This window comes from Misgurnus anguillicaudatus, chromosome 21 (genome assembly GCF_027580225.2).
Source record: "Misgurnus anguillicaudatus chromosome 21, ASM2758022v2, whole genome shotgun sequence".
Lineage (NCBI taxonomy): Eukaryota > Metazoa > Chordata > Actinopteri > Cypriniformes > Cobitidae > Misgurnus > Misgurnus anguillicaudatus.
The window spans coordinates 54,384,351-54,396,876 of NC_073357.2; the positions used below are offsets into that span (position 1 = coordinate 54,384,351).

At 37.1% G+C, this 12,526-nt stretch overlaps 1 protein-coding gene and 1 long non-coding RNA gene across 3 annotated transcripts; both read right to left on the reverse strand.

The window, feature by feature from the left end:
* Positions 1 to 520: 520 nt before the first annotated feature.
* LOC129450661 (uncharacterized) lies at positions 521 to 11,815 on the reverse strand. 2 transcript variants are annotated; one of them, XM_073859401.1, is made up of 7 exons: positions 11,718 to 11,815; positions 2,978 to 3,116; positions 2,721 to 2,834; positions 2,556 to 2,603; positions 2,291 to 2,470; positions 1,931 to 2,038; positions 521 to 1,466 (listed from the first exon to the last, which is right to left on the reverse strand). In XM_073859401.1, the coding sequence occupies exons 2-7, from the start codon at positions 3,113 to 3,115 to the stop codon at positions 1,434 to 1,436; spliced, it is 621 nt and encodes a 206-aa protein (XP_073715502.1). In that variant the 5' UTR covers position 3,116; positions 11,718 to 11,815; the 3' UTR covers positions 521 to 1,433. The 2 variants fall into 2 exon arrangements, with proteins under 2 accessions (XP_073715502.1, XP_073715501.1); XM_073859400.1 differs by lacking the exon at positions 11,718 to 11,815 and adding an exon at positions 6,324 to 6,416.
* LOC129427945 (uncharacterized) lies at positions 9,568 to 11,410 on the reverse strand. The gene is made up of 2 exons (XR_012360406.1): positions 11,008 to 11,410; positions 9,568 to 9,751 (listed from the first exon to the last, which is right to left on the reverse strand). It is a non-coding gene; the product is annotated as an uncharacterized lncRNA (long non-coding RNA).
* Positions 11,816 to 12,526: the final 711 nt, after the last annotated feature.

A 12,526-nucleotide genomic window follows, 5' to 3' on the forward strand; every position in this document is an offset into this window, starting at 1 on the left:
ATCTATGAGAATAAGTGATAAGAGAACCCAACCATTCAGAAGAACAGTATGATGGTCAGTTTTTCTGTCACTCAAAATGAGTTGCATCTGGACCACCAATCGCAGCATGCGAATCGATGAATGCATCCTAGATATGCGACCTCCTGGGTCCTAAAGCTGAAGTTACGTCCAAACCCAGTTCATATTAATCCTTATTTTAATTAATATTTACAAATTACAAACAAATTATACAAAGACACAATGCTTATAGACTTATACGACCAAGGATTGCCCTTTAAATTTACCCGAAATGAATTTTATCCAGTTTAAACACTACATTGACGTCACAGCCAGCAGAGATTTTCAGCAAGACTGGCCGAGGTGAGGCGTCGTTGTCCCGGTATATATAGAAGCGTGGAGCGCCTGCTAATTATCTGGAGCTCCCATCGCCCAAAACGCGAAGGAAATGTTTAAATAGGCGATATCTTTATGAACCTACTGCAGATTCTTGTTTAAAAATTTCTCGACTGAAATGCTTTCAAAACTTTGAATTTTGGCACAATAACAGAAATATTTCCTAAATCCGTCTGCTCAGCGCTCACGACCTCCATATCAACCCGGAAAGGTTTTTAATTTAAAAAACAGCTGATTCGTATTGCGTTGGATTTATTCAGTATTCGCTACATGCGCAGATACACAATAAGAATAGCTAAATCCTTCATAAAAACAATAAGTTGTTTTTATTCCAGTCATTTTTAAAGAATTTTAACACAAAAAAATTCCAAACTACATGAAATCAATTTTATTAAATAAAGTTTACATATTCAATTTCATCAAATCTACAAGCCTGCAGAATGACTTTTTACAGTGTATGCGCGTGCATATTGGCAACGGAAGTATGGCAAGAATCAGCAGTGAAGCAACACAGAGAAAGTTTTTTTAAAAAGTTAACTTTAACAACTTTTTCAACACAGCTACCAGATCTGTGTACTATAATTCAATTCAATTCAATTTTATTTATATAGCGCTTTTCACAATACTTAATTGTTTCAAAGCAGCTTTACATTAATAGAAGCAGTAAAAGCACAGAAAAACGACAGATAGCACAACATAATACACAATAGCATAAGCAGTCAAATTTGCTGCGGCTATGACTCGACATTATAAGCGAGCGTATTTCTAATGTAACGTCTAGAAGAGGAAGCTAAGTTAAGCCCAAGAAGGCTGCCTCCTCAGGGTAAAAAACCCCCAGGAGAAAAAACCCCGGGCTGTTTAGCCGAGAAAATAAAAAAAAGTCCTAGGAGGAAAAAACCCTTGGGAGATATATATGGATATACACACATATAAACGGATAAGGAGATTAAGAGGGTTCTGCCGGTGATCGTTGGTCAGGCATCAGCTGGGCATCACGTTGAAGGACGACCAGTAGATCAGAGGTGTGCCGACTTTCACATCTACCGGAACTGGGTCTGTTTGTCCAATTGTCCCTATAGTGGAGTGGATAGAAGACATTAGCAGATGGCCAAAAATAAAGTTGCCAGATGCATATACATATATTATTTTTTTCCAAACAGGAACATTGGCTTTGTGATTTTACATCTCCTTTGGACCCCAAAGGATGTCACTGTGATAGTCAACCACAAAACACAAATAAGACATATCCTTATCATGAGTAAAAAATTAGGAGAAAAAAAATAATCAACAGAGATAGACATGAATAATGATAGTGTTTCAGTGCTGTTATTCTAATACAAGAGAGAAAATGATTTAAATAAAATGTTTTTTATGTTTGTGTCTCTCATGCAGGATTGCCAGTGGTGTCTTCTGGGAGCAGTTTGTGAAGTTGAGGGTCTTCTGCAGACTGAAAAACCACAGACAAGATTTCAGACATTTATAGGTTTGTCTGTTTTGTGTTTAAATTGTGGTGGTGATCTCACTTTTTTCTACTCACATTCTTCTCGGCAAGTACTCTCACTACTTTGAGAATAAAATAGATGCTTAAGCAGTACTGAAGAACAGCCAAAGCTATCATCATGACATCTAGGGTCCTTCGAAACATCTGAAAAGATGATGAAAAATCAGTGAGTCATGGAATAAAGGCAGTTTTGTAAAGCAAATGAGGTTCTTAACTGGTTTTGCTACAGGATCTAGATGTTTAATTGGATATCAAGTGGAGACCTAACATGGTACAAAAAAATGAAACGGTAAAAATTATGGTCTATGATGTTCTTAGTGACATTTTTTTTTACTTGCAGCCCACCAGTTGAGAAGCACTAAATAAACACTAAACTTTAAATTCAGGAATCATTACCATATTTGAATCCTCAAAGTACAGAAAGGCATCAGCTCCCTTCCTCTGTTCTTGGATGAGTGTTGCTGAATAATCATTGGCTGAATAATAGTTCACGCTCACCAAATCCCATGAATACAATGCAACACGCTTTACAGCCACATAAGCACTGACTTGGTTTAGGAACAAAGATAAAATATCCTGTAATACAAAAACAACTCTGCAACTTACCAGACCAAAAGTGTGAATGCAATGAATGTAAGACTTTTTTTTGAAAAACATTTACCAAAACAACACTCCTACAGCAGCCTACAAGAAGAGTCATAATGAGGAACTGAAATGCAAAGCAAACAAATGTTTGAATTTAAACAAAACAACCAAATCTATAATTTTCTTTCATAATATTATTTTTTTTGAAATAAGAATAAGCAGAAAAAGACAAAATTCTTACCACAGCACCAAGCCAAAAGGGACCATAAAACATCATAATGTAATCATGTGTCCCCCAGTTTGCAAACAAAATCCCTGTTGTGATGTTGAGGATTCCCACTATAATCTGCAGAATCTTATAAATATAAGAACAAGTTTATAAACCACCAATTTGTGTTGCCATGAATCTCACAATTGTAATGTGGCTTAGGTGTCCGAAAATGTGTTAGGGCCACACTGTACTGTCAGCTGTCATGTCTGTATCAGAGTCTGACTCACCCCTAGTGATGTTAGGTACAACATTGTACGTTTAACGTCCTGAGGTATTGAACCTGCTGGACTGAGTTTACCCAGGATGTGACCCAATGTGGGCCATTTGGTTTTTGGATTTGTGTTGATGGGCATCCTCACAGTCATCCTGTAACAATGAACACATGCAAGTGATAATGTTAAACCTTTTTACAGATGACAATGAACGGTCTTTCTGTCTGTTTATTGGATTAAAACGTAAGATTAACCACTTTCCTACTCTAACACAAACTGTGCACTGTCAGAAAAATAGCCAAAAATGGTTTCGAGCTGTGATTGGGGCAGTACCCTTTCAAAAAAGTACACATTTGTACTTAAAACGTACACATTAGTACCTCAAAGGTACATATTGGTGCCAAATGTATAGATATCTGTACCTAAATGGTACATATAAGGACCTAAATGGTACAAGGGTTCTGCCACAGTTACACAATGGCGACCATTTTTCTGAAAGTGTTAACATATAATTCACCAGCATGACTTGTTGCATGAAAGCATGAAACCTGTTTTTTTACAGCAGTTCTGTGAGCAGTATTGAAAAACTTGCACTTCAGTTAAAAACTGTATTTTTTAACTGAAGTGCAAACCGAAAGCCTGTCAGGAACTGTACTGTATATGATTGGAGTTAATATATGTATATTTTTTAACTTTAAAGCGTTTTTATAATCACTCAGCTCTACCTTCAGGCTTTCCATTTCCACTCCCAGCTCACCGGTGAGGGAAGTTTTGCTCCATTTGACCCCGGAGCAGAAGAAAAACTGATGCTCTGTTTATACAAATCTCTTGGAACGTGAAGTTAAAATGACAGCTTTGTCAAGTATGAAACGCATGATTTTTGGAGACAGAAAGACTATGGGCCCTATTTTAACGATCTAAAACGCAAGTGCGAAGCGCAAGTGACTTTGTGAGCGGATCTTGGGCGCTGTTGCTATTTTCCCGGCGGGAGAAATAACTTTTGCACCAGGCGCAAATCAATAAGGGGATGTTCTGAAGTAGGTTCATTATTCATAGGTGTGGTTTGGGCGTAACGTCAAATAAACCATTTAGAACGCTATCCAACATTCCCTTTAAACGCAAGGGCGCAAGTTCCATGGCGGGTTGCTATTATAATGACGGATTTACCAGGCACACGTCAGGAGCGGTTCACAGCCGAGGAGACTGACGTTCTTGTAAGAGTAGTCAAAGACAGAGAAGTTGTTTTGTATGGGGATGGGAGAAACCCGCCCAAATCAGTGTAGGTTAAACAGACGTGAGAGGAAATAGCCACAGTTGTTTCATTAGCTGGCTTCCCCATCATTGCGCCAAGCGCTACAATGATGTCAGGAGACGGGGGAATCCCAAGCTTGCCAGCATAAATTGGGCACGCCGTGTAACGGGAGGTGGATCTGCCTCTACACATGACCTGACGGCAGCAGAGGACATCGCTGCGTCCACCCTCATCGCTGAAAAGGTTTGGGGGCTTTGAAATCGGAAATACAAGCAAGGTCCAACCCCAAAATACACTTACAAATCAAGTTCACATACATTAAGGTTTCTTATGAAAACATTTTAATTATTATTTACATAAAATAAACGTAATACAGCCACTCAACAAACTTATGAAATTATTTTAATCGTTATTTGCATGAGAATTTTTTAACGCATCTACACAATACATAACAACTATCACCACAATGCTCACCACAATGGTTTCCCTTATCTCATGTGTTAATATTTTTTATTGTAACAATTCATGATTTGCAAAATTAACTGTTGCATATGTGTAGATTAGATAAGCAATGCGCGTTGTGCACGCTATACATTATGGTCAAGCATGCGCCCTTAAAATAGCATAATGAACTACGCGCAACGCGCCACTGACTTTAGACTAGTTTTGTTTTGTTAGTAGCGCAATTGTTTTTTGAAACTGCAAAATAGCATCAGGGATGGTTTGCACCGGAACACGCCTCCTTTTTTGCGCTGAACCGCCCAGGCAGCGCAAGTTCATTCACTAGTTTGCCGACGTGCGTCTGTGGAGGGAAAAACCCGCTGTGCACCTGTGCAAAATACGAAATGATACATGCGTCACTGACAAAGTCAATTGCGCTGCATGGGTGCAAGATAGGGCCATATATCATCTCGAAATCACCAAAAGAGCCTTATCTATGCATTGAAGGGTTATATTAATAATTTTATTGTTGAGAAGGTCGATGAAAAGTTTCAGCCACAGGCAAAAATGTACAGGTCACAGTGTAAATGCAATAAACCGCATCTCGTTGCCATCATGATCAAATTAAATATGTACAGGTCTAAGCTGCATACGTTTCCAGGACAAGCCTTTTTACCATCTTTACCAAGAGTACCTATCGGTTAGTTTTGTGCTACAGTATTTAAATGAATCATTCAGCACAACATTGCTATTACAAATAACATTTGCTATCTCGGTTATTTACAGATACGGTAATGAAGTGACATGATGTACAATGCAGCTAGAAGCTAACGTTAACGTTTTCTAATGTTAGGCTAACGTTACGTTAGAGATGTTAAAGATAACATTCAAATACATTGTTGACTTCGCTTAGAACAGATGTAGACATCCTTGTTTAATTTATCCACGTTTAGTTGGTGTTGTGGTCTACCGCATAACTTAATCCAAAGGCAGACACTTAACGTTATCTCAGTTGAAATGTGGCTCGGGAAAGGATAAAAAATACACAACGTCGCCCAGCCTTTCGAGATACCTAGTGTCGGAGTTGCATTTACCCCATGCACACCTTTGACCATTAAAACGAATAAAAACGAACTAACTGCAATGCATTTCAATGGACGTGTAAGCAGAGAATGTCCGAGTGTATTGGGTTAGCTATGTGCACTGTGATTGGCTCATTGCGTTTGGGGGCGTGGCTTAGCCATAGGTCAATTGGGGTTAAGGTGCCTTGCTCAAGGGAACCTCAATCGCAAGTTCGCATCTGCTGTGCAACTCTTAGGTTACAAGCCTGTCCCGCAGACATTATTTGCATCGCCCCAGACATCAAACTTTTTCACCTGACCTAACTTTTGTATAACAATTACCATCCAATTCATGAAGATAAAAAAGTAAGCCTTTGGAAAAATATACAAAAGTCCATTTTAATTAGACATAAATTCATGGCAATGGTTCAAAAATATAACAGCATTTGCTAACTGCAGGTTTCTTATCACTTGCATCACAATTGAAGTCTATCTCATGTCTTTATATAAAAATTCATCTGCTCAACGTATCTTAAATTTTATTTATCAATAGCATGTGCGTTTTACAGATTGTATGAGAAAGACTTTGTGTTAAAATTAGACTCACCTTCAATGTGATTGTCTCGGTAATGTTTGACTTTTTTCTGCTCTGTAAACACACTTATACAGTAACAGCGACATGCGTAAATGTTTCAACTTCTCAAATGTGTAAGAGGAATGCTGTTCTTCTTGTAGGGAGAAGGAAGTTAGAAGGATTTTACAGTAAAACATGAGGTGTCTTTGCATGATTTTGCAGATGACTTGAAAGGAATAATTCACCCAAAAATAAAAAATTTGGATAAATGATGGTAAACACACAGCTGATTGTAACCATTGACTTCCATAATAAGAAAAACAAATACTATGGAAGTCAATGGTTACATTCAGCTGTGTGCTTGCTTACCATCATTTATCAAAATATCTTCTTTTGTGTTCATCAGAATTTTTTTTACAAATACAAATAATTACAAATATTTAAATTTAATGTAAATTATAAAGTAATTATGAAAACATATAGCGTAAGCTGAGCTGCTAGTGTTACTTAAACTTAAATTTAAATTTACCAAGAAACTGTTTATATTTAACCCAACAATTCAGGATGTTGGGTTAAACCAACCCATCTTAGGTTAAAATACAACCGAACGTGTTCTTCCCAAAGCTGAATTTAAGATTATACTTCAGTCATTATGCATACAAAATTCCAAATGCACTTCGATTTAGTGTTTGCTATTAGCTTTATAGTGTTACTGATAATAACAAACACTAGGGGTGTGAAAAGACACTAAATCTATGAGACGAGACGAGACACGAAATTGGGTTCACGAGACGAGATTTTTACATTTTTTAAGAAATCCTCAATGATAAAATAAATGAATGGGAAACTGAAATCACATTATTTTGAAATGTTTTAACTAATCTAGGACTGTCCCTAACAATTATTTTGCTTATTTATAATAAAGTATTTTGATATTTTTGGTAATAAAAATAGACCCAACTTAGCAATAACCTTTAAAATTACATAATAATGACGATGCAATAATAATTTGTTCAAATAAAGTATCAAAACAAGTAAACACATTACAGTAATAAGTAAGTAGCCTTTGTAAAAAAAACGAGCATTGTGTATTATAACAAATGCATGCAGGGGGCGCTAACGGACCTGCTTCTGTTACTTTCACTTTAGAATCGAATGATATGCAAAGATAAAATCATGTAAACTCCAAGTGAGGGTTCAATCTTCTAAGACACTTCACATCTGACACTGATCAACAGACAATCGCATCACGTCTCACTGTGGGTTCACACCAGACGCGAGTAGATTACATACAAAGTCAATGCAAAGACACAATCAGACCTGTCCTTGTGCGAATGACGCGATATGGGTGGCGCGTTTGCCGCGAAAACACGCGCTATTCGCCTCAATCTCGTATTCGCCCAAGTTGAAAATATGCAACTTGAGCAAAAAATTAGCATGACACGAACTTTAAACCTCCAAAGGACCTCCAAAAGAAGGCAGTTTTTTGTTTGTTCGTGACATAATTAATTTTGCGTTATGTATAATCTCGCGAGATCTCGACGCATAAGATCTCGTCATACCCCTAACAAACACTGAAAGCTCTAATTCAAACATGAAAAATCTTTCTTTTTAATCAGTTTCTGCAATTAACTTTGACCAATGTGTGGCTGTTATAGCTTTGAAAAAGTGTGCAGTCTATTGACCTTGTGATAAAATCTCAAGCAACTTAATAAATACAGAGTGATACAGACATCATTGATTGTGACAAATAAATGTAATACACATACACTACTTTACACATACATAAATCAGGGAACTACACTAACCTTTTCCACTGGTGGCACTTGCGCTACCAACTTTTTCAGTTACTGGCGCAAAATATGATTTGGTCGCACATATTTTTTTCAAGTTATATTAAGGCGCTCTGGATAAAAATGAATAATAATGAAACTGTATTGCATACAGATATACTTTTTATTTTACTTGCCATCTTTTAAACCACATGCCGCCTTGTTTTATTAAACGTTGCAGTCAGTGTTTCCCACAGATCTGAAATTTACTTGGTGGTGGTAACCGGTAAAAAGGGCAATCATTACCCACTGACAAATAATGGTCTACTATACATATGACGAAGAACTAATAATGTGTGACACAACACAATACTTAGATTTATTGAAAATTAATATTAATTTCACATTATATTTCATTAATCTAACCACTCCAAACTTTCTTTGCCCTTAACAAAGCTGACACTGTTTGTCAAAGCACCACGAAAACACTTACTGTTTTTGCACTGATATATGATGCAATTAGACCCCTTTTATCAAACTCAATATAATACAATACTATGTATAGTATATTAATAGACAGTGCAGGTCTATAGATTATAAATGTGACTGATGTTATAATGGTAATAATTTCTATTAGATAGGCACTTTTACTGCTTCTGCTCTATCTTTCTATTTCTCTCTTGCCGATTTAAAAAGCTTAATCCACTTATTATTTCAGATTTAAAAGTCTACTTGCTGTCCCGGTGACAGACTTTACATTGCTTTGCGGTTGTTATATCCCGGGTCAGCTTAAGCTTTGCTCGTTTAGTGCAATGGGCTTGACATTAGCACTGCTTTTTTGCTACAATCTCTGTGCAAACTTAATATGGATATGGTTTTAGAAAAGATATGGTTTATTAATAATAAGATTATTAAAAACGTGAGAAAGAAAACGCAGCGCGTGGTCGTAACAAGAACCATCGCCATAGAAACCGGAGGCACGCTGAAAATGCACTCGTGCTTTAGCGCGGTAGCGCTCATGGCCGTTTTCCGATCGACTCGGGTTATAAACACAATATTAATCAGACTTGGGACCCAAAGTAATCAAACTAGGACCTAACCGGACCCGACAGACCATTTAAAATATAAACCCGGAACCATACGGGTCCCGCGTCCTCAGTGAAGAAAGACCTCTGCTCAAGTTCAGAAACATGGAAGACACTGCGCTTGCGTCGCATCGCACCCAATTCATTGAGAAACAGATGAGCACGCAAACGCACACTCATAGGGAGAGACACATTCCCAGCTCACTGGTGAGGGAAGTTTTGCTCCATTTGATCCCGGAGGAAAAGAAAACACTGTTGCTCCGTTTGTAGGAAATCTCTTGGAACAGTGCCGGCCTGAGCCTCTTGGGGGCCCTAAGCAGAATGTGTTTGGGGGCCCCCCTCCCACCACGCGGACACAAATGTCACGCTCTAATGTTACATTATAAATGAATACAGTGAGGTTAAATAATGAAAAAAATCTATACTTAAATAAAATACTTTATTCTTCAATGTGTCATGTCATTTTAACAGGCTATGGAATGTTAACATTGGCCAACAAGAAAAACCTCATCTGCTGCATCATCAGCTGTGGAGGCACTGACACTTGATGACACATCAGGGGCGGGTAGAGTTGGTTGTGCTCCAAAGTACTTCAACAGTGTTCCTGAAAAAAATAGCATTGGATAAGTGCATAGTTGATCGAGTAGAATGAGTTTATTTTGCTAATTTTTCATTACTTACACAACAAGCAATAAATAAATAAATATTAGTATAGCACTGTTACATCACTACCCACCATATAAATAAGATTGAAGTCTATTTTCATCACAGAAATCTCCCTACTCAACATGGTATTGGTATATATATTCTCATAAAGTCCAATACCATCTCTTACCAAAGATCTTAGACAGAGAGCGCATGTGCTTTGCCTATGAAGCTGGAACGTTACCGATGTTGGAACGTTCACTTCAACACATACAGCAATGCTAGCTAGGGGTGTGATGGATCACAAAACTCACGGTTCGGATCAAATTATGTTTTTTGAGGCACAGATCTGATCATTTTTCGGATCAGCAGAATAAGGGGTTGGAAAAACTTATCAAAAAATGAGGAAATTACTTACAAACATTTATAAAAAAAAGTTGCACATTAAGTAAGGGCTAAAATCAGCATTAGGTACAGAAATCAAATCAAATGAATCATAACACTTTATTGTATGAATTAAATATAATTATTCTTTTTTAGAGCTACAGAAGTGATTTTCTCTTTGTCTTGGAAGGTTTGATTAACATAATGACACAGACTTAAGTAGGTTAATTAAGGTACTGTCTCTTTAAGAGAAGCACGGACCTGGTTCTGCCTCAACTATACATAAACCGTCCAAAGACATAAACAAATGTTTTTAATGGAAAAGAGTTCTGTGGAGATCATTTTGTTTGTATGTGCCCTGTCAAGAACAGAAAGATTTTATGTTCGTCTCTCCATGTGTGCCCTACTAAGTGCACTTATACGCCGCGCGCTCACACAGACGGAAATACAGATGGCGGAGCATAAAAACGTTATGTTGTTTTCAGTGCTTTATTCCTCAAATGTATGTTAATGGACTACAGTATGACAAAACATAGCGTAACTCTCTCTAAAGTTTAAACATCAAGTGTGTTAGTGTTCTGATCTCTGAAGGGAGCTGGGCTGGACAATTTCAACCGCATGGGCATGCAGAATACTGCTCACTTTAGCGCCTTTTTGCGGGATAAATTGTTTAAAATCACTTGAAATGTTAACTTTTGCAAGCCTTTGAAACACGTGCAAATGATAAACTTTCACTATTTAAGCGCATGCGAGCCGAACCATGGGATTAACGTCGATCTGTCACACCACTAACACAAATTAAACATACTGTATATAATCATGCAAACATACCTTTATCTTGCTCTTTTTTTCTCATCCTCGGTCCTTCTCTTTGTTCTCTTTTCGGCCCCAGAGAGATCTATCCTTGTTTGTGACATGTCAAATGGCTCATCATTGTTTACAGTGAGTGACGACGTCGTGCACTTGCGCACCGACGCGCAGGTGGCGCAGGTGTCTATGTTGCGCCTGACTAAAACGCTAGCACTGCAGACACATAGTTGTCTGCAAATCAAAATGTTATTGTCTTTAATTATTCATTTATAAATTCGTATTCATTAATTCATCCATTTATATTACCTGTTTAAGTTATTTAATTGTATAAAAAAATATTTAAAAAACGATTGGGGCGGGGGCCCCCTGGTGGCCAGCGGGGCCCTAAGCAGCCGCTTGGTTCGCTTATGCCTCGGGCCGGCCCTGTCTTGGAACATCACTTGCCCGATCAAATATGTTCACCTGACGTAACTTTTCTATAACAACTACTATTAAATTCTGGAAGATAAACAAACAAGTCTCCAGAAAAATACAAAAATATATTTGAAGTAAAATTTATGGTAATGCAGATCTAAATGTAACAGCATTTGCTAACCGCAGTTTTTTCACCTGCATCCGATTTTAAGTCTCTCAACATGTCAGATTTCATCAAAACAATTGTTTTCTTCTTTTTCAGTAGCACACAAGTTTTACAGAATATGAGAAAGACTTTGTGTTAAAATCAAACTCACCTTCAATGTGATTATCTCAGTAAAGTTTCACTCTTTCTGCTTTGTAAACACACTTATTCAGTAGCAGTGACATGCATAAGTATTTCAACTTCTCAAATGTGTAAGAGGAATGCTGTTCTTCTTGTAATGTGAAGGAAGTTAAAAACAAATAACAAGTACAAAAGAGGTGGGGGGGGTATTTACTTTGCATGTACATTACGAGTCTTCTTAGACAATAACCCTCATTGCAAAAGGTTACATGTAAATAAAATAATAATGAGAAAGTAATTTTACAAATATAGCTTGAGCTGAGCTGCTAGAGTCACTATACTGTACATATTCACATTGTGATCTCCTGTCTCTTACAGTCTCATAGTTTTAAGCAAAAAAGGCGAATTACAGCTCATCAGTTGTATTATTCAGTTTTTTTAATATACAAAAATTCATAGAAAGACTAACAGCTAAAAGGAAATAAATTATGTTCAGTTTAATCAGTTTTTCATATTTTGTTGTTCTTTTTGACTACATTTGAGAAGTCATTCTTCTGGGCATCGACTCAGACTGCCTGTGTTGTGTGTAATATTTTGCCAAGCCTTAAAGGGATAGTTCACCCAAAAATGAAAATTCTGTCATCATTGACTCATCCTCATGTTGTTTCAAACCTGTATGAATGTATTTTTTTCTGATGAGCACAAAAGAAGATATTTTAAGAAATGATGTAAACACACAGCATCCATTGACTTCCATAGTAGGAATAAAATGGAATTTAATGGGTACCGTCAACTGTGTGCTTACCATGATTTATCAAAAAATTTCTTCATCATTTATCA

Bases quoted from the DNA above. Each gene is read 5' to 3' on its own strand.
- LOC129450661 (XM_073859401.1), bottom strand. From the start codon at position 3,115: ATGACTGTGAGGATGCCCATCAACACAAATCCAAAAACCAAATGGCCC. The intron at 2,835-2,977 runs GTGAGTCAGACT...TATATTTATAAG, and splicing joins TGTACCTAACATCACTAGGG to ATTCTGCAGATTATAGTGGG. The intron at 2,471-2,555 runs GTAAATGTTTTT...TTTGTATTACAG, and splicing joins GCTGTAGGAGTGTTGTTTTG to GATATTTTATCTTTGTTCCT.